The 20,808-nt window shown below is 28.6% G+C and overlaps 3 protein-coding genes across 6 annotated transcripts; 2 read left to right on the forward strand and 1 right to left on the reverse strand.

Moving 5' to 3' along the window:
- Positions 1 to 3,075: 3,075 nt before the first annotated feature.
- On the reverse strand, positions 3,076 to 10,304 carry LOC135956953 (replication factor C subunit 5-like). Of its 4 annotated transcripts, none has more exons than XM_065507585.1 (6): positions 10,167 to 10,235; positions 10,045 to 10,109; positions 4,782 to 4,916; positions 4,511 to 4,616; positions 3,433 to 3,749; positions 3,076 to 3,365 (listed from the first exon to the last, which is right to left on the reverse strand). In XM_065507585.1, exons 1-6 carry the CDS (start codon positions 10,205 to 10,207, stop codon positions 3,220 to 3,222), a joined length of 810 nt encoding a protein of 269 aa, XP_065363657.1. In that variant the 5' UTR covers positions 10,208 to 10,235; the 3' UTR covers positions 3,076 to 3,219. The 4 variants fall into 4 exon arrangements, with proteins under 4 accessions (XP_065363657.1, XP_065363658.1, XP_065363659.1 ...); XM_065507584.1 differs by lacking the exons at positions 3,076 to 3,365; positions 3,433 to 3,749; positions 4,511 to 4,616; positions 4,782 to 4,916 and adding exons at positions 8,773 to 9,034; positions 9,096 to 9,173; positions 9,234 to 9,448; positions 9,527 to 9,977 and having other exon boundaries at positions 10,167 to 10,304; XM_065507586.1 differs by lacking the exons at positions 10,045 to 10,109; positions 10,167 to 10,235 and adding an exon at positions 7,446 to 7,482.
- On the forward strand, positions 7,821 to 8,882 carry LOC135956955 (glutathione S-transferase theta-3-like). Its single transcript, XM_065507588.1, has 3 exons — positions 7,821 to 7,993; positions 8,049 to 8,480; positions 8,537 to 8,882. The coding sequence occupies exons 1-3, from the start codon at positions 7,867 to 7,869 to the stop codon at positions 8,677 to 8,679; spliced, it is 702 nt and encodes a 233-aa protein (XP_065363660.1). The 5' UTR covers positions 7,821 to 7,866; the 3' UTR covers positions 8,680 to 8,882.
- Positions 10,305 to 13,705: 3,401 nt separating the features above from the next.
- On the forward strand, positions 13,706 to 15,413 carry Zpr1 (zinc finger protein Zpr1). Its single transcript, XM_065508661.1, has one exon. It carries the CDS (start codon positions 13,785 to 13,787, stop codon positions 15,201 to 15,203), a length of 1,419 nt encoding a protein of 472 aa, XP_065364733.1. The 5' UTR covers positions 13,706 to 13,784; the 3' UTR covers positions 15,204 to 15,413.
- Positions 15,414 to 20,808: the final 5,395 nt, after the last annotated feature.

Consider the following 20,808-nt stretch of genomic DNA (forward strand, 5'->3'; position numbering starts at 1 on the left):
AAGAAACTGAAAAAAATGCATTTTTGCATTTTTAAAAATTTAATGAAGTAATAGGTGAACAGAATATTGTAGCAAGTATATTTTCAGTAATTATTTTATTCTAAACGCTATAACTTTAAAGCTATTTGAGGTAAATGAATAATTTTTGCTTCATATGAAAGCCTTGAATGTGGACTACAGTTTGGTTACCTAAATTATAAATCTTGACCACGCCTACTTTAATTTTAAGCGTGATTTTTATTAAAAACGCTTTCAGTATCAAGAAAGTTAAGCGTTTTAAAAATTTTATTACTTTGTCATGCAGACCATATCTTTGTCTACCTATTTGCCAAATTTCATACTGATATCTTTAAAATTCTTCAAGATATTAACAATATTTTTATATTCTCAATGAGCCTTAAAATGGTAAGCAGATGATGTGTAAGCTTTATGTTACCAACGCTATAACTTCGAAGCTATTTGAGCTACTTGGATACTTTTTGATTTATATGAAAGGTTTAGAAGTAGGCTATCGTTTGGTCATCAAGATTTTATAATTTGACCACGCCCACTGCAATTTTAAGCGTTATTTTACTTTAAAACGCTTATAGAATGAAACTTGTTAAGCGTTTTGAAACTTTTACTACTCCATCATATTACTGATACATTTGTCCAGCTGTATGCCAGATTTTAAGCTTCCATCATTAAAATCTTTTGAGATATAACCAAATTTTCAATGTAACCAATAAACTGAAAAAAATGCATTTTTGCATTTTCAAAAATTTAATGAAGTAATAGGTGAACAGAATATTGTAGCAAGTATATTTTCAGTAATTATTTTATTCTAAACGCTATAACTTTAAAGCTATTTGAGGTAAATGAATAATTTTTGCTTCATATGAAAGCCTTGAATGTGGACTACAGTTTGGTTACCTAAATTATAAATCTTGACCACGCCTACTTTAATTTCAAGCGTGATTTTTATTAAAAACGCTTTCAGTATCAAGAAAGTTAAGCGTTTTAAAAATTGTATTACTTTGTCATGCAGACCATATCTTTGTCTACCTATTTGCCAAATTTCATACTGATATCTTCAAAATTCTTCAAGATATTAACAATATTTTTATATTCTCAATGAGCCTTAAAATGGTAAGCAGATGATGTGTAAGCTTTATGTTACCAACGCTATAACTTCGAAGCTATTTGAGCTACTTGGATACTTTTTGATTTATATGAAAGGTTTAGAAGTAGGCTATCGTTTGGTCATCAAGATTTTATAATTTGACCACGCCCACTGCAATTTTAAGCGTTATTTTACTTTAAAACGCTTATAGAATGAAACATGTTAAGCGTTTTGAAACTTTTACTACTCCATCATATTACTGATACATTTGTCCAGCTGTATGCCAGATTTTAAGCTTCCATCATTAAAATCTTTTGAGATATAACCATATTTTCAATGTAACCAAGAAACTGAAAAAAATGCATTTTTGCATTTTTAAAAATTTAATGAAGTAATAGGTGAACAGAATATTGTAGCAAGTATATTTTCAGTAATTATTTTATTCTAAACGCTATAACTTTAAAGCTATTTGAGGTAAATGAATAATTTTTGCTTCATATGAAAGCCTTGAATGTGGACTACAGTTTGGTTACCTAAATTATAAATCTTGACCACGCCTACTTTAATTTTAAGCGTGATTTTTATTAAAAACGCTTTCAGTATCAAGAAAGTTAAGCGTTTTAAAAATTTTATTACTTTGTCATGCAGACCATATCTTTGTCTACCTATTTGCCAAATTTCATACTGATATCTTTAAAATTCTTCAAGATATTAACAATATTTTTATATTCTCAATGAGCCTTAAAATGGTAAGCAGATGATGTGTAAGCTTTATGTTACCAACGCTATAACTTCGAAGCTATTTGAGCTACTTGGATACTTTTTGATTTATATGAAAGGTTTAGAAGTAGGCTATCGTTTGGTCATCAAGATTTTATAATTTGACCACGCCCACTGCAATTTTAAGCGTTATTTTACTTTAAAACGCTTATAGAACCAAACTTGTTAAGCGTTTTAAAACTTTTACTACTCCATCATATTACCGATTTATTTGTGCAGCTGTATGCCAGATTTTAAGCTTCCATCATTAAAATCTTTTGAGATATAACCAAATTTTCAATGTAACCAATAAACTGAAAAAAATGCATTTTTGCATTTTCAAAAATTTAATGAAGTAATAGGTGAACAGAATATTGTAGCAAGTATATTTTCAGTAATTATTTTATCCTAAACGCTATAACTTTAAAGCTATTTGAGGTAAATGAATAATTTTTGCTTCATATGAAAGCCTTGAATGTGGACTACAGTTTGGTTACCTAAATTATAAATCTTGACCCCGCCTACTTTAATTTTAAGCTTGATTTTTATTAAAAACGCTTATAGTATCGAGAAAGTTAAGCGTTTTAAAAATTGTATTACTTTGTCATGCAGACCATATCTTTGTCTACCTATTTGCCAAATTTCATACAGACATCTTTAAAATTCTTCAAGATATTAACAATATTTTTATATTCTCAATGAGCCTTAAAATGTGTAAGCTTTATGTTACCAACGCTATAACTTCGAAGCTATTTGAGCTACTTGGATACTTTTTGATTTATATGAAGGGTTTAGAAGTAGGCTATCGTTTGGTCATTTTATAATTTGAGCACGCCCACTGCAATTTTAAGATTTTTTTTAAGTAGAAATTTATAACCGGTTATGGCCAATAGGCTAGGTTGTTGAAAATAAATAATAATAAAATGCTTATAAATAAAAACTTGTTAAGCGTTTTGAAACTTCATCATATTGCCGATATACATTTGAGCCGTTATTTTTATCTAAATGCTATAACTCTTAGTTTTTGCATCAAGTAAAAGTATGGAATTTCTTAAACGTTTGTTGGACATTTTTTAAAGGGCCATGACTAACGTAAGTATCATTATGTTCGCGATATCATTATCCGCCGATCAGCAAATATTTATGGTCATATCATATAAATGAATACAAAAGTTTATACTATTGCACAGTTTTTTAAATAAGGAATACATACGTTTACGTAATTGTACATACATATTTTATATTTATTACATATTTACTTTAAAAATTACTTGTATTAACATATGGATATACATATATAAGGTCCATTACAAAAGCGGAATAATAAGACAAAATAAATACATAAAAAAGGCTACATTTTACAATTTCGCATGTGGTGCAGTTCCAGATATTTTATACACAAATTGATGTGCATGATCGTAATGAGGATTACATGCAGCACGAACTCTCTTCAACCAAGCTCTAATTTTAGGATGTTTAATGCGAACATCATAATCGGCCATTCCTGCAATTGCAAAAAAAAACAAGCTGTAAATTTAGTTTACAAGTATTTTTAAAACTAAACTACTTACGAGTTTGTTCAATTTCACAAGCTGCTAAAATATCGGCAACTGTCATTTGTTTGCCACACAAAAAGTCCGAATTTTCTAGCCAGATATTTTCGATTATAGCTAAATTCATTTCCATATGACTTTTAAGGTTTTCAATTTTTTCTTGTGATGGCTTCTTTCCGGATAGTAGAGGCTCTAACCAAACTGTGCGAAAATATAAAGCACAAGTAATACGTAAAGTAATATGTTGCCATTCTAAAAATTCGTCAACACGAGCTTGTTCTACAAAATATTTGGGGTATAGATATTCTGGTATTTTTCCTTTGGAGCTTAGGTATCTAAAATAAATCGATAAAAAATTTTATTTTTTTACATACAAAATAAACAATTATTTTATCAAATCAAATAGCAGTAAATAAAATGCTAAAAAGCAATATCGAGGGCATAATAAATTGCTTTATGTTTTCCTCATCAAACAGAATTGCCAAAAATTAAAGTACTACAACCGTAAATGAAACATTCACACCTTTTGTATTAGATTCCGAGAAAAATTCGAAATTAATAATCCTTCAATAATGAATCTCTAAGTTGGCAACTAATTACCACATACATTATTTTTTAATGAGCAGTCGTTACCCGGCACATTATTTTATTTTTTAGAGTAGGTACTTATGAACGTTTATATTTAGCATAGCTTTTTAGTGTTTGATTGAAAAACGAGAAAGTGGTTCAACACCAGTTGATTACATTTATATTTTTGTTCATATTCACCCTTATCGTGGTTGGTGTATGTGTTTTACGCCTACGACAGTTTCGTACTAGATTAAAGAAATAGGTTACATTTTATCTACCAATAAACTTGTACAAAACTGTCGTAGCCGATATTTTTTTTGACTAGAATTAAACAATAATTAATGGATTGAATTAAACTGTATTTTAAATATTGCATTTTAATTCAAGACTTGAATGCAACTGTAATGTTTGACTTGAATTCAATTTTCCTTTTAATGCGAGGTACAAGTGAATTGCGTTCAAAATTCGTATTGGGAAGATTTTGCTTAGCCGAATAAAGCACTTTAACTTATTTTTAATAACTTACCTCAAAATTGCAACACTTTCAGCTAATTTAAAACCATCATCTATAATACATGGAACCTTTTGGAAGCGATTAATATTTGTTTTGAATTCCTCAGTTAAGTGTTCACCTAAGATATAAGAATAACAACATTACACTTTATTTTAAATAAACGAAAAATATGCATCTTAAGATAATTTTTTTTATTTAGTGATGTATACACGATTACACATTAATAAAAACAAAAAATATTACCATAAAATTGATAAGATTAATAGGTATAAATTATACTTGCCATTTCTTAACGCCACTGGACAATCCTCAAATTGTACTCCACTCATTTTGAAAATAATATACAGGGCCCTAGAGGGCTGTGACATTAAATCGTAATAGTAGGCCAAAGACATTTTTGACTGTCGTGTGCAATTCGCTAAAAATAAAAAAATATATATAAGTATTTAATGCTTTATTTACTATTAACTAATTGGTTAAGTATTAATTAGTTGGTCTGTGTATAACTTTCTTTACAAACGATCTTACTTTTACTAAATCAAGAGTGCTACTAAATAATATTTTTCTCTGTAGTTGAGTCGGTTGAATTTAATATTTTACTCAATTTTTGCTATACATTCTCTTCGTTACGATTTAATTATGTACAGTGGATTTCGACTATAATGAATTAAGCTATGTCTAGCAGTTTAAAAACATATGCAAAAGAGATCATTTCTGTGGACTATATATTTATATACATATTTTATAAAACAAACGACAATATGTTATAGAAAATTGTATTTGGAAATCATATATTTGGAAAATTCTACGTGACAAACGTTTCACTCGTACACGTTTTCATATTTAAATATGAAAATTTGTAGGTTTTTCATATAAGATACCTCCAACGTATACTATACGCTATAGTGAGATTTAAGTGCAATAATTGATCGCAAAGTTTTGTGACGCACTTTACAAAACATGGAAGTAACATTAAAAGTTGAAGTGTTTTTATACCCTTCACCATGAGTGGCAAGGGTATATATAAGTTTGTCATTCCGTTTGTAATTTCTACATTTTTCATTTGCGACCAACAAAGTATATATATTCTGAATCGTTATAGATAGCGGAGTCGATATAGCCATGTCCGTCTGTCCGTCTGTGTGTTGAAATCAACTTTCTGAAGCCCCCAAATAACTTACATACACGAAGATACATCAATATCAACGAATTCTTCCGGCTCGGTTGCTATTTAAAATCGAAAAAAACAGTCCACAAATGGCTGAGATATAAGGAAAAAAACCAGGACAACCTCGATTTTTGACCTATTTTTGACCCATATCTGGATTACTAAATCATTAATATAGACAATATGGATATCTAATGATAGATATTTCAAAGACCTTTGCAACGACGTATATAAGACCATAGTAAGCTGGACCTACAATGGGTCAAAATCGGAAAAAATATTTTTTAACCCGAATTTTTTTTTTCACTAAATATTAAAAAAAAAAATTTTAAAATTAAAAAAAAAAAATTTTTTAAAATTAAAAAAAAAATAAAAAATTTAAAAAACAATTTCGAAAAAACAAAATATTTAAAATTTTTATTTTAAAGTATAATTTGGTGAAGGGTATATAAGATTCGGCACAGCCGAATATAGTAATTTAGTAATTTTATCGAATTTTGAATAATAAAGCACACAAAATCTTATTCCTAAAAGAGAATTCTAATATAACTTATTTGCATGAACAAACATTTGCCGTTTTCATAAAAAGCCGAGAACATTTTGTTACGCACGTTACGTGACGTTCGTTACAAATTTTCCAGTAGCTTGAAAATTATCACGTTTTTCGTGAGAAGTTGTGAAAAATTCCATTCTAAGTGAAACTACTCAAAATTAATTTGTATTTAAATTGAATGGTCAAAAAAAAATATAGTTTGATGCATTTAAAAATTTTTTATTGGTAGACTGTTTCTGGGACTTGCCCATATATAAATTTTAGGATAATTTTTCAGTGTAGTGAAAAAAATGCATTTAACAAAAACTTCTTTAATTATAAAAAGTAAAATTTACAAACATTGAAATCAATATTTTTATTGTTGCTAATATTGTTATTATTAGAATTCGAATTGTTTTATTTTTTATACGAAAATGTATTATAGCCGAACTCAGCTGTATTTGAATTGAGTTGTTTATGGATCTTCATTCTGTAAATGTGTTCTCTTAACCAAAACAGTAACAAATGCAAATAATCAGAGAAACATATGTTTTTTCAAATCAAAGGTCGAAGTTGCTTAAAGTATGTACATAAATTTTGCATAGTCTTTCTTATTTGATTTTATGAATTTGTTAAAAAAAATTTTATAAATAAATTGAACTTTCGTGTTAAACAGTAATTTCAAACTACAGTTTTAACATGATTAACATTAGTTTAAATTTTTATTCATTGTTTTTTACAGGTAAAATGATTTGCAACCATTTTCTATATATAATTTTCTGTTTGATTCTTACCAGCTTTTTCTGAAGCTCTAGAAAAATTAAATTCAGCTTATTTCTAATACCGCTGTAAATCCAAAGGAAGCCAAATTTCTAATATCGACGAGGGAGTGGCATTATACCTACGCTGAATAGGTATACATATGTAAATATAACTCAAAAGTGTTATCTTATTGTTTAAACTATTTTTTACCTACAATTTTTTTAACAAAAAATGTTTTCAATCTTTGTTCTAAAGTAGACTTTGATTGAGGATATATAAGATTCTATAGCTCTTATTCCTTTATTTAGTATTTGATTTAGTCGTGGTTTTAATATTTTCGATATTCTTATTTATTCATAGCATTAAAAAATGCGCTTTGCACAGCAAAAATTTTTGCTTTAAAAACATAACATTTTGCCCAATTTGAAAGTTATAGCAATTTATCTCAATCTAAAATTATTAGTAATCGCATGTGAATTAAATACTTTTAATTTTAAAGTCCATCATTTTCGATTCTAAAAGCGTAACAACCGAAATCCAACAACTCCTTTAAAGAACTGTATTTCAAATATGATTTTGTGTTCTATATACTTACTGTATTAGGTCAAGCAAAACCTTCAATATACTATAACGGCTGAATATCAACTAAAATCTAAAGAAAATTTTAAAAAAATAAACAAATCATTGTACAAAGTTTAAAGCTAAAAAAAAGAACAAATGATAAAGAACAACAAAGTCATATAAATCTACAGTATACTAAGAGAAATTAAAAAATTAGAGCATAAAACAGACATATTAAAACCTTATCAAAGAGAATTGTTTATTAATCAAAATTAAAAAAACACCAGAAGTGTACTATAGGTAATCAATTAATGTATAATGCTTTAGTTGCTGTAGAAATTTTAAATGACCATGGAGGAAAACTGCTTAAAATATTATTTTGACTTTCTATCGCAACCCTCAAGAGCTTTGTACATATTACTTAAAGAAAGCGGTACCAACTTCGAAGCCAATCAAGTAGATCTACTCAAAGGTAACTATGTATAAATTTGTACAAAAATAAGTTTTTAATATGTTTATAATTACAGCCGAACATCATGATGACGATTACAGGAAAGTAAATCGTTTTCAAAAGGTGCCAGCTATAATTGACTATGTGGACAACCAAGAATTCCAATTAGCGGAAAGTGTTGCCATATTAAGATATTTAATAGAATGTAATAAAATATCTATGCATTTCTATCCAATGGATTTAAAACAACGGGCCAAAGTAGATGAATTTTTGGAATGGCAACATACAACCATTAGAACTTCATGTTCTTTATATTTCCGGTTCTTATGGGCCCAAGAAAAATTACTTGGTGCTCCAGCACCTGCAGAAAAGGTAGCAAAATACCGTATACTAATGGAAAAGGATTTAGAGCTAATGGAAAATATTTGGCTTAAAGAAAGCAGATTTTTGGTGGGAAATTCCCTCACAGCAGCCGACGTTTTTGGTGCTTGTGAAATTGAACAAATAAGTAAATCAATTTATACATATTAATCGAGTAAATTTGTTTATGATATATTTCTTTAGGATGTACAGGTTATGAAATCAAAGCAAAGTATCCCAAAATATATGCATGGATTGAAAATGTTCGTAGAGAATTGAAACCGAATTTTGACGAAGCTCATCACTTGGTTTATTATATTGAAAAGGAAACAAAATCGAACCAGTGAAAGCAATTAATTGTAAATTTCTCTCTCTATAATATAATAAGCCCCTTCCACACTATCAGTGCTTTTGGAATTAAACTTAAAGTTAAAAAAAAATTACAACACAATTATATTTTAATTTCATAAGTATTTTTTATATATTACGTATAATTAAAGAGAATTTATAAAAATAAAGTTAACAATAAAACTTATGAGACAAAGAATAATTAACTTTCCAATGTCACTTGATCACGATGTATAAAGAAGGCCGATATTAGAGCTGTAGTTTGAGGGCCTTCGGTGCAACCTTTAGCTAATCGTTCTTCTATGGATGCCATTTTTATAATTAGCTTATTCATAACACTCATTGGAAGTTCCACTAAAAATGTATTTGATATTAATAATTTAGAGCACAAAACTTATGTGAAAAGAAAACTTACGCCTCATAACAAATAAATGCAGTTCCGTGAGAATATCATCCAAAGCTAAGCCTTTCACATTTTTAATAGCTTGTATATCTAAAGCAAATCAACATTAAGAAAAGATTGGGACCAACAAAAATTTATTCATAAGTTTACCATTGTAGGCCTGTTCAAAATTTTTGCAGGACAAAAGTGTCTCCAATATTTTTTCAATATCGCTACGTAAGGGATGTCCAACACAGGTGTAAACATTATTCTCATTTACAATATCAAAAGCCATACTCGTACTTTGTAGAACATTTAACACCTTACGCATATCTCCTTTGGAGAGAGTCATTAAAGCTTTTTTTCCATCATCGGTAACATTCAAACTTGATTACAAAACAACAAAAACATATTATTTAATAGAGATTAGATTTCTAAATTAAGAATTTTTTAAATTGTCTTACTCTTCCAATTCAACAATTTTATCTAGGCGTGGAAGTATTTGTTCTGGGCTTAGAGGAGCAAAACGAAAACGTGTACATCTAGACTGTACGGCAGGAATAATTTTACTCAAATAGTTGCAAATAACACAGAAACGTACATTTTCTGTGTACTTTTCAATGATACGCCTTAGAGCATTTTGGGCGTCATTGGTCATGGCGTCGGCTTCATCGAGTATTATCAATTTAAAGGTGCCACTAAAAATAGTTCGAGTAGAAGCGAAATTCAAAATCTGTCCTCTAACAATGCCAATTCCTCTATCATCCGAAGCATTAAGTTCCAAAACCATCGATTTGAATTGGGCCGGTGTATACAATTGTTTGGCACATGCCAATATGGTACTGGTTTTGCCAGTACCGGGAGGGCCGTAAAACAACAAATGTGGCAATTGTTTTTGGTTGATAAAGCGATTAACTGCAGATTTATAAAGACTATTTCTGAACAAATATTACAATATTAATAATAAAAGAAAAAAACATACTTGTTGATATAATTTCTTCATGCGATATTAAATCGTCTAATTTTGAGGGACGATATTTTTCCACCCTGTAATTAATTTCACAATAAGTATTATATTAAAACTTTTTTTATTTATAAATTTACCATGGCATACGACTTGTTTTCGCTGTATTTTCTTCACTCATTTTTATTTAGTTAAAATTCTATACAATTTTTATAAAACTTTTATCGCAAACTGTTTACAGCAAAAAAATTTAACATGTAAACAAACTTCTGAGGAATTTAGGCGCCATTATTTTTGACATCTTGTCAACAACAATGAAAATGTGCAAAACAGAAAAAAAATAAAAATGCTGCCAATCTGGCAACTTTATACTCCTCCGGCTCATGTCAAACTGCTCACACGTTCACGCCTGTGTATTTCTTATGAGAGTGATTGGCTCAAGGCGAATTTATACAAGGTGGTGGTAGTTCTACAAAAACAACAAATGGTCTTAACAAATTCGCCTTGGATTGGCTCATAGACCCCCCAAATCAAACTCGTAAAAACTTCATATAAAAAAAATGGTTTTGCTGATGTCAGCCGCTGGCGACTGACGCGGTGTTGCCACTAACAAGTGGGTTTTAAATATATACACATCTGCTCAAAATAATAGATACACCTAATTGGAAAAAATTTAAATGGCGGTAACATTGAAAATTTCCTCGCAAGCGTTAAGAATACATCATATTATTAAAATTTCTATCTGGCAATGTCATGTCAGTCAAAAATCTGGCAACTATTTGCTTTCATGTTGATTTTTAAAAACGAATTTATTTGAATTACAAAAAATTATTTGCTCATAAAAATAGATACACATCAGTAATTTGTAATTTGTTTATATACAATTTTTTTTTTGTGCAATTTTTTGTTCCTATTTACGTGAAACAGTAAGTATAATTTAAATTTTAGCAACAATTTTATAAAAAATAGGGCCTTTTTGAAGAAAATGGGACGAAATCATCATTGTACCGAAGATGAGAAAAAAATTGTTCAAACGATGAGAAATCAAGGAAAATCATTACGGGAAATAGCAAAGAGCATAGGAAGATCTTTACATTTTGTCCAAAATGCTTTATCTAAAAAACAAAAAAGAGAAACTCGCGGTAGACCAAAGAAAACCAGTCCAGAAACAGATAGGCGGATCGTCCTTATGGTTAAAAAAGACCCTTTCATATCATCGAAAGCTATTTCTGCGGAGCTATGTAACGAAATCAGTCCACAAACAGTTCGTCGTCGTCTTTTACAAGCTAAATTGCCGGGAAGAATTGCCAGAAAAGTGCCACTAATGCGCCAAAAAAATATCAAGACAAGATTAGAATTTGCTAAAGAGCACTTACAATGGTCCGGGTGTGAAGGCGAAAAAAATGGAGAAATATTTTATGGAGCGACGAAACAAAAATAAATTTGTTTGGAAACGACTGCCAAAGAAATGTACGCCGACCAAAAGGAAAAGAATTCCACGTTAAATTTACAAAAAAGACGGTAAAACATGGCGGGGGAAACATAATGGTTTGGGGTTGCTTTTCATGGAATGGTGTTGGTCCGATATTCCGAATAGAAGATACCATGAATGCTAGTGGGTATAGAGACATATTGGAAAACGTAATGCTTCCATATGCATCGGAAAATATGCCATTAATATGGACATTCCAGCAGGACAACGGCCCAAAACATAGTTCAAGATTAGTTAAAAACTGGTTCTTGGAGAATAACGTACCTGTTTTAAGCTGGCCCAGCCAATCCCCTGATTTAAACCCAATAGAAAACTTGTGGAGTGAATTAAAGATAAGGCTTTCGAAGGAAGTTTTCAAAAATAAAGACGATTTATGGGAGAAAACGCAAAAAATATGGTACGAGATTCCATTGGAGAAGTGTCAGAACTTGATATCTAGTATGCCCAGAAGAGTGGAGAAAGTTTTACAAAACAAAGGTGGATATACTGGATACTAGCTTTACTTTAATAATAAACTAATTTTTTTAAGATAAAATTTATTAGCTTTTGTTTAATAAGAATTTTTAAAAATGTATCTATTATTATGAGCACCAAATTTTTCGAAATTTAAGAAATTTAATTTACTTTATAATATTTATTATTAATTATGAAATATTTTGTTTTTGTTTTTTACTCTCCTTTTAACTATAAATAAAAATCGACTGAATTTTTTTTATAATTTTACAATATACCATTATTTTTTTTCGTTTTTAAAAAATAAATTTTGGTGTATCTATTATTTTGAGCAGATGTGTATAAATTGTCAAAATGCCAAGAGTAGCCAGATCGTTTAACTCAAAAAACTTAGTTGTAATCAAGGCATATTTAACCAGGTGGCAGCGTAACGCCAGCTGACTATTTTTTGCTCTACTCTTGTTTTGCCTTGTGAAATGTCAAAAGCTTGTTTACAAAAATTTTTAAATTTGTTATAAGATTAAAAAGATTATTTTATATTTAAAAAAGTGAGTATTTGTCACTGCTTTATGTGTATAAAATATTTGAAAGTGTAAAAAAAAACTATTTCATTTATAAAAGTGCGTTTTTGTGAATTTTTTTTTGACACTTTGCACGGTTTTACACAAACAAAAATGATTATTGTTCTTGTATTGTTGTAGTTACGCTGCCACCTTGTTAATACATCTTGGTTGTAATTTAAAAGCAGAAGTTTATTATCAATTTTTTTTTTATAATTTTGTTCGTAATAAATTATTGAACTTTGAAAATTTGTAAACTAGAATCCAAGTCGTATTAACAAGGTGAGTGGTTTTATGTACACTATATGTGGTTTTATGTACACTATATGTCAAACTTTGTTTATGTTTACATTTGTTAATAACATAGTAATATTTTAATTCGCCTTGATTTTGACATTTTCCGTACATTTTAACAAAAAAAAATTGCCTGTTGTTTTTGCATTGTTGTATTTGTTGCCGAGACACACTCACCTTGTTAATACGCCTTGCTAGAATCGATTCGTTTTAAAAATTCTATTTAAAATATAAGAGAAAATTAAATCTTCAGATTTTTTAAATTAGGAAAGAAACGAAAAATTTTTCAAAATGATTAATTTTTGAATCCATTCATCCGAATTCAATAATATTTCTAAATTAGCTTTAGTTTGGATTTAATATAGGTTCAAAGTACATATTTTTAATAGATACGTTCAAAATACCTATAGTAAAACTATTAACAACTTTATTTTAATCAGATTTTTATCCATTTTTGATCTATAAGATCAAAACTTTTTATAGTAGATTTTAATTATATTTTCTAGAAATTTCGTCATTAATCAAAGGATATTTCAAAAAGTAGTTTCATCAATTTTGATTAAATCGCTGAAAAATACCAAACAAAATAAATCAAGAATATAGCAAAATTAATTTATTTTGAGAGTGTTATAAAATAAAATTATAAAAACCAATTTTTGCCCTTAATTTTTAAATATTATATGTAAATATACATATGTTTTGTTAAAATAAAAATACGTATATCGATAAGAGTTAACTTTTTCAACATCTGTTTTATCGAAATACTACGTATTTGTACAACCATTCACGATTACACGTTTATATTTGCAGTCATTGCTAATTTTCTCTCATAAAATAATAAAAGTCGCATAACACAAAATAGTCTTCAGTATAAAACAATAAGTGCAGCGAATTTGTACAGAATTTAAAAGTAAATAATTTAAAGAAAATTCTAGAAATTTTAAAATAAGAATTACAAGATGTCAACATCAACTAAAGAAAAAGTTAGTGGCGAAATTAATGCTGCAAACGAGGAAAACAAACCCATATTTCGAGACATCGATGCAGATGACACAGCCGCCGAGGCTACTGAAATTGAATCGGCATGTATGAATTGTTTTAAAACGGGAGTCACGCGTTTGTTGTTAACAAAAATTCCATTCTTTAAAGAGGTGGTTATAATGTCTTTCAAATGTGAATTTTGTGGCTATGAAAACAATGAAATTCAATCCGCCTCCGAGGTGCAGAGAAAAGGTGTCAGCATAATATTGGAGGTTAGAGATTCTAAAGACCTAAATCGCCGTGTTGTTAGATCGGATTATACATTAGTTAAGATACCCGAAGTGGAATTAGAGATACCATCGCAATCCCAAAAGGGAGAAATAACTACTGTCGAAGGCATTATTGATAGAACAGTACGTGGCTTAAATCAGGATCAAGATAAGCGCAGAATAGAACATCCGGAGGAAGCAGCATCAATTGATGCATATATTGAACGTTTGAATAATTTGAAAGAACTTAAAACCCCATTTACATTAATAGTAGAAGACATAAGTGGTAACTGTTTCATTGAAAATCCAATGGCTCCATCTACAGATCATAATGTTAAAACCAGACAATTTGCTCGTACCAAAGAGCAGGACCACCAATTGGGTTTTTATGATCAAGCTGAAGCTCCTGCAGAACAAGAACAACCCGACCAAAACGAACAACATTTGTTAAAACCCATAACAGAAGGTTCCTGGAAATTGGAGGAATTACATGGTGAAGTTTTACAATTTCAAACACTGTGTCCAGAATGTCGTGCCCCCTGTGTGACCAATATGAAAATGACCAACATTCCTCACTTCAAAGACGTCGTTATTATGGCAACTGTATGCGATGTGTGTGGTAACAGAACAAATGAAGTCAAATCGGGTGGAGGCATCGAAGAAATGGGTAGAAAATTTGAGGTTCGCATAGAAACTAAAGACGACTTGATGCGTGATGTATTAAAGTCGGAAACTTGCAGTTTATCAATACCTGAATTAGATTGCTCTGTAGGTCCCTCTGCCTTAGGTGGTCGCTTTACCACCGTAGAAGGAATCTTAACTGCAATGAAAGATCAATTAGCAGGCAATGATGTCATGTTTCACGATTCATCTGAAGATTCTGCTAAACAAAGATTTCAAGGTTTTGTAAAGAGATTCGATGAAATTGTCAATTTGAAAACCGTAGCAACTCTTATACTGGACGATCCAGCGGGCAACAGTTACGTACAATCGCTTACAGACAACGATGAACTTGATGATAAATTAAAAATTACTAAATACGAACGTAGTTATGAGCAAAATGAGGAAATGGGTTTAAATGATATGAAAACTGAACACTACGAGCAACTTGAATCAATTGCTGAATAGATTAAATAAACTAATTCCTAATTTTATGTAATAATGTTGTCTACTCATGGCTTCAATTATAATTACTATACAATAAATAACATTGATCCTAAAAAGGTCAAATGAAAAATAATAAATATGTAACATAAGTGTAACTTGTGCTTTTTGGAATTTGAAATAAAAAACCAAATAAAACTATGTAAAATTTTTATCATATAAAACAAACAGAAAGGAGTTTTATTTTTGCTTATATGGTCTAATAGTATACAGAAATTGTTCTTAACAAACTAATTTCATATATTTTATAATTTTAATAATTTTTAGTCTGAAACTAAACATTGGAAAATACTCTACGAAATGTAATTTTAAATTTGTGGGCAAAACTCAATTTTCTCGATATCCGCCAATTTTAAATTGGTCCCTAAGCTAGCCTCTAATAGGTAAAATAGTAACAATTTTAATTTTAACACTTATTTAGCGTTTATTAGAATATACAAAATAACAAAAAATTAAATGTAAAATTTATGATTTGAGAAATGCAAGAAATTTTATAATTTTTATACCTTTCACTATGATTGGTAAGCCATAACATAACATTCATACATACAAGTTTGTCATTCCGTTTTTCATTTGTAACCCCATGAAGTATATTCTGAATCGTCTGAAATTCTGAATCGGACAAATTTTTCCAGAAATGGCTGATATATTATATAATAACGACAATTTCGATTTGTTTACCCATTTTTTGCCCATATAACAATTACTAATGGTAGGGTCACACATGGCAAATATTTGACTAAAAAATCATAACCACTAAATAAAATATATTTGAATTCTTTTATTAATTTCAAAAACGTATCCTATTTAGGATGATTCAAAATAAATATTTAGTTTTATTTTATTTGATGCTGTTTGATCTTACAAAATACTCGTAAGAGTAAACAACATCTTGAGTAAATATTTGCAGTGTGTGACCCTACCTTATGTCATGTACATACGCAATGTGGATATCAAATGAAAAATAGAGGACTCTCTGCGTAAGATGCGAGTGGGATATCTATCAAAATAACACACAAATTGTGTGTCTTGAGTTACAAAACATTTATTTTGATATATGTATATCTCACAAAGTGACAAAGGTCTTCAAGGACCTAAGCTTTCTTTTGAGCAAAAAAAAAAAAAAATAAAAAAGGGTCCATTTTGAAAAAAAGTCAAAAGTCAAAAATCAAAAATTGTATGTTTTGAGTTACAAAACATTTATTTTGATAGATACCCAACTCGCATCCCACTAAGCGACCAAATATATCTTCAAGGTAAATATCTAAGCTTTCTTTTGGGAAAAACGGCCCATTTTGAATTTTTTTTTAAGAAATAGCTATCTAAATTATTTGGGACACAATTTATTAAAAAATGTGTCAAAATGTCAAATTTTTACCCCCTCTAACTCAAAAAGTTCTCGACCAAATCTTGTTGAAAAATTGTGGCTGAATTACTATTCAATAGAACTAACCTTGGTGCAAATTCCTCATCCCGATCGGATGACAAAAGTTGGTTTAATTGACATGAGAATCAGCACAGCCGTATATAGCACTGTTACTAGCTTTGTATTAATTTGTTGTTAGAAAGATTTTATAAAATGTTTGTAATCATGATATAGTAAATATGTATAATAACTATAGTTTTTATTTTCCCGCACTTTTTCATTTCCCGGGAAATCGTGATTCATTTTGAAATTTCCCGGCATGCCGGGAATTCCCGCTTAGAACAAATTATTCAATTTTAAGAATGTAGACTCCGTTAAAAATCTAAAAAATATCTTTGGTTTTAAAATGTAATTGGATACAAATAAAAAAATCCAATAAAATTTAATATGAAGAGATAAACTGACTCGATTTTTCATTTTGGTTATATACAAACGTGTCACCATTTGTCATTGTATCGGAATTTTCATTAGATTTGGTTCTACCTTCGTTAGATTCCAATTAATTCGCAAAAAATAAATAATTTATTTTTTTTTTAATTTTGAATTCGAAATTAATGTTTTATAGCCCATTCACAAACACTCGATTTTTAAAATCAACTCGATAATCTACAAAACATATAATTATCATGTGATTTCCCATACATTTTTTCAAACAAAATCGAGTTAAATTACCTCGATAATATATATAAAGAAAAGTTCTTAATAAAACATGGTTTTAATTTTTCAAATCGGATGAAAACTGTAAAAGTTATTCAACTTTTCATTAATAGTATTTTTGAGTATTTTCTCCCCCAGCGCATATAAATGTAAAAAAAACAGGGTAAATATTTTCGAACTTTTTTCGAAAAAGTTTAATAACTTTTGCAAATATAAACCGATTTTAATAATAATCTCCTTTCTGTCTATATAAAATTGTCTTTAAAGCACCGTGCAAAAAAGTTTGGTTTTCATAGAAAAAAATTAAAATAACTATTGTTGAATTTGAAAAATTAGGAAAAAAATAAAAAAAAAAAATTTAACTTTTTTAATAACTTAAACAATTTCTTAGATTATTTTTTAAAATTTTGAAATCGGTTTTAAAATGTCTGAGTTAGAGGTATTGAAGTACTACCAGTGTTGCCACCAAGAAAATTATAAACTACACATGCCTCATACCTAAATTACACATATGGGCAAAAATTACACATGTAAATAAATTTTCGTGATCGCAAATAGGAGAAAGAATAGGAGATTGTTCTATTGGAAATTGTTACATTTCTATTAAAAATTTAACAATATTTAAAAAAAATAGCACACTGCTTTCGAATTTGAATTTTTTGCTAGACAAAGTGAAATATATTTTACTATTTGTAAATTATAGCTTTGATCATTTATCTTACCAGTAAATACTTGCAACGAGAGAGTAAAATACTCAAAAATAGGAAAAAGTAAATGAACACTTTACCAGTAAAATCTCGTAAGTAAATAAATGTATAATTTTTGTAGCTTCCAAAGCTTCCAAAATTGTAAGTAAATTTTATTTTTTTATTATTTAAAACACACCAGAAACCACAACTGGTAACTACAATAAGAATAGGAGAAATATTAAAATAAGAACTTATTTTTACTTAAAATATATTCATATTTACTTGTATATGAATTTTTGTCTTCGTAGGATATCGTTAGCCTATTCGCAGGTATAATCAAAAAAAAAAAATTGCAATTTCAAATTTTTAAAAATTGTGTTAAAAAAATTTCAGAATTTAGTGACAATCACATTGGGATTTATTGAGAACATAATAGGGAATAAAAATATGAAAAAATTATGACAATACCTCCTATAGTTTTTCAGTACCTTCGATTTGAATTTTGCGATTTTCGAGAAAAACTGATTTTGGAAAATGAGCCTAATTTCCTTACTGTTATGATTTTTAAGTAAAAGCTATTCAGAATATTATAGTCCAGGTAATTTTTAATATAGTCTGAAAGTTTTACTAAAATCGGAAAACGTTAACACTTAAATTGTGAAGGTCAAAAGTCAATTTTTGGAATTTCTCTTGGAAAGATAGCGAAATGTTATATATTTTTGGGCCGATTTTGATGAAACTTAAGAAAAATATAACATGAAGTCTAGTATTTATAATACCAGCACAAAAATTAAAATTAACCCTTAATAGAACTTGGGGTTAAAATTACCATCAACTTTTAAAATCAAGAAAAATACATTCAATATTGTTACGTTTTAACCTTTTCAAAACGTTTGGTTTATTTCCTTTAAATAAACCGGATACTTTTGATTGCAAATAAAAGCCGTTTAGTAGTTTAAAAATTGTAACAACTCTTTATTTATTTAAAATGTTTTTTTATACACGTTTATAAATTCTCAGAAATACAGACACAATTTAAAATGTACACGAATTTACTTGAAAAACACAACACACTTTAAGGCACTCAGTTGATGTTTATTCGAAAAGCGTCTCTGATAAACTCACTCACGACTGCAATCTCTGCCACTATTTATAACACTGCATTACCATCTAGAAAGCTCTATTTCTACAATGTTCTTTAACTGAATATTCGAATTCGAATACAGCGTTGCCAACTTACGATCAAATCAACTGAAAGCTTTTATTTAATAATGCCCACAGATATGTTACAGTTTGCTATTACAGCACTGTTATTTGAAAGCATTATGCTACTTTTAAATCAGCCCTTAAAATCGTTATATTTGAATTCAAGAACAAATTCGTAACAATATGAATGGTGCTAATTTTAATGTTTAATTCGAATTTAAAATTACACATGAATTACACATGCATTCAATTACACATGGGATACACATCCAAGTTAAAATTACACACAATATGTGTAATTACCAGGGAAACCAAAATATGCAAATGCATGTTTTTTCTGGTGTGTCTAATGAGCACATGGATAAGATATTTACACGTTTCAGAACTATTTAAGAATTTTGGCATCGATTTGTTAGTGCATATTTTTGCATATTTTACCATTAAATACATATTTTTGCATATATTTGTTTTAAGAGCATATTTATGTCATATTTTGCGTTTTTAGAGCATATTTTACTGTTTAATAGCATATTTTGAGTTTATCAAAAACTAATTTTGTCTTACTTATTTTTCGCTATTGTGTTACATGATTTTAATTCCTTTGTTTAAAATTCAAAACTGAAAAATAGATGGCTTTTCACCAAAAAAAAAATTTAAAAAACAGATTTTTTTTTTTTTAAATTTAAAATAACAATTCAAAAAATTTTTTATCCAAAAAATTAATAAACTGAAAAAAAATTTTTGTTCACCTAAAAATATTTAAATTTTTTATTTTGAAGTATAATTAGGTGAATATAAGATTCGGCACAGCCGAATATAGCTCTCTTACTTGTTTTAATATAAAATAAGCACTATTTTAATAATAGCTCCATCTAAATATCAAATTTTAGTTCTAATTCAAACTTAACCGTTCTAAGTGTTAAAGAAATATTGTCTTTTAAATTTGCTCCTGTAACATCAGTTGATGTCGAAAGAACATTTTCTATTTTTAAAAATGTTTTCAGATCCAATAGACAACGATTTTTATTTGAAAATTTAAGTAAATTTTTTTTGGTTAAAAATTATGTAAAAGTTTTTTTTTTATGAGCATATTTTTTAAATTTTAAGAGCATATTTTAAAGTTTTTACTGCATATTTAAAGCGCCTAAAACGCTTTTTTTAGAGCATATTTCCGGTTTCCCTGGTAATTACACATGAAGTGGCAACACTGAGTACTACCTACCCTAAAACACTTGTTTCAAAATAACTCAAAATTTTGAGACTTTTGAAAGTCTTCGAACTTTATACAGGAGTAAATAGTTATTTTCGAATATCTGGAGAAATATAATTGTGGAAGTCTTAACATTTTGCCCTAATATCACCGTTACTATTCTACATTTTTTGGGTGAAAATGTTATTGTGTTAGTGGGCGTGGCATCTCTCATACAAAGTAAATAGTTAATTTCGAATATCTGGAGTACTATAATTATAAAGTATTTAAACTTTGTATGAATCAAATTCTTGTCACTATACGGATATTGGCAGAAAATGGGCGAGACTGAATTTTTTAAAGTAAATAGTTATTTTCAAATATCTGGAGTACTATAATTGT

Source organism: Calliphora vicina, chromosome 4, assembly GCF_958450345.1.
Source record: "Calliphora vicina chromosome 4, idCalVici1.1, whole genome shotgun sequence".
In the NCBI taxonomy this organism is placed as follows: domain Eukaryota; kingdom Metazoa; phylum Arthropoda; class Insecta; order Diptera; family Calliphoridae; genus Calliphora; species Calliphora vicina.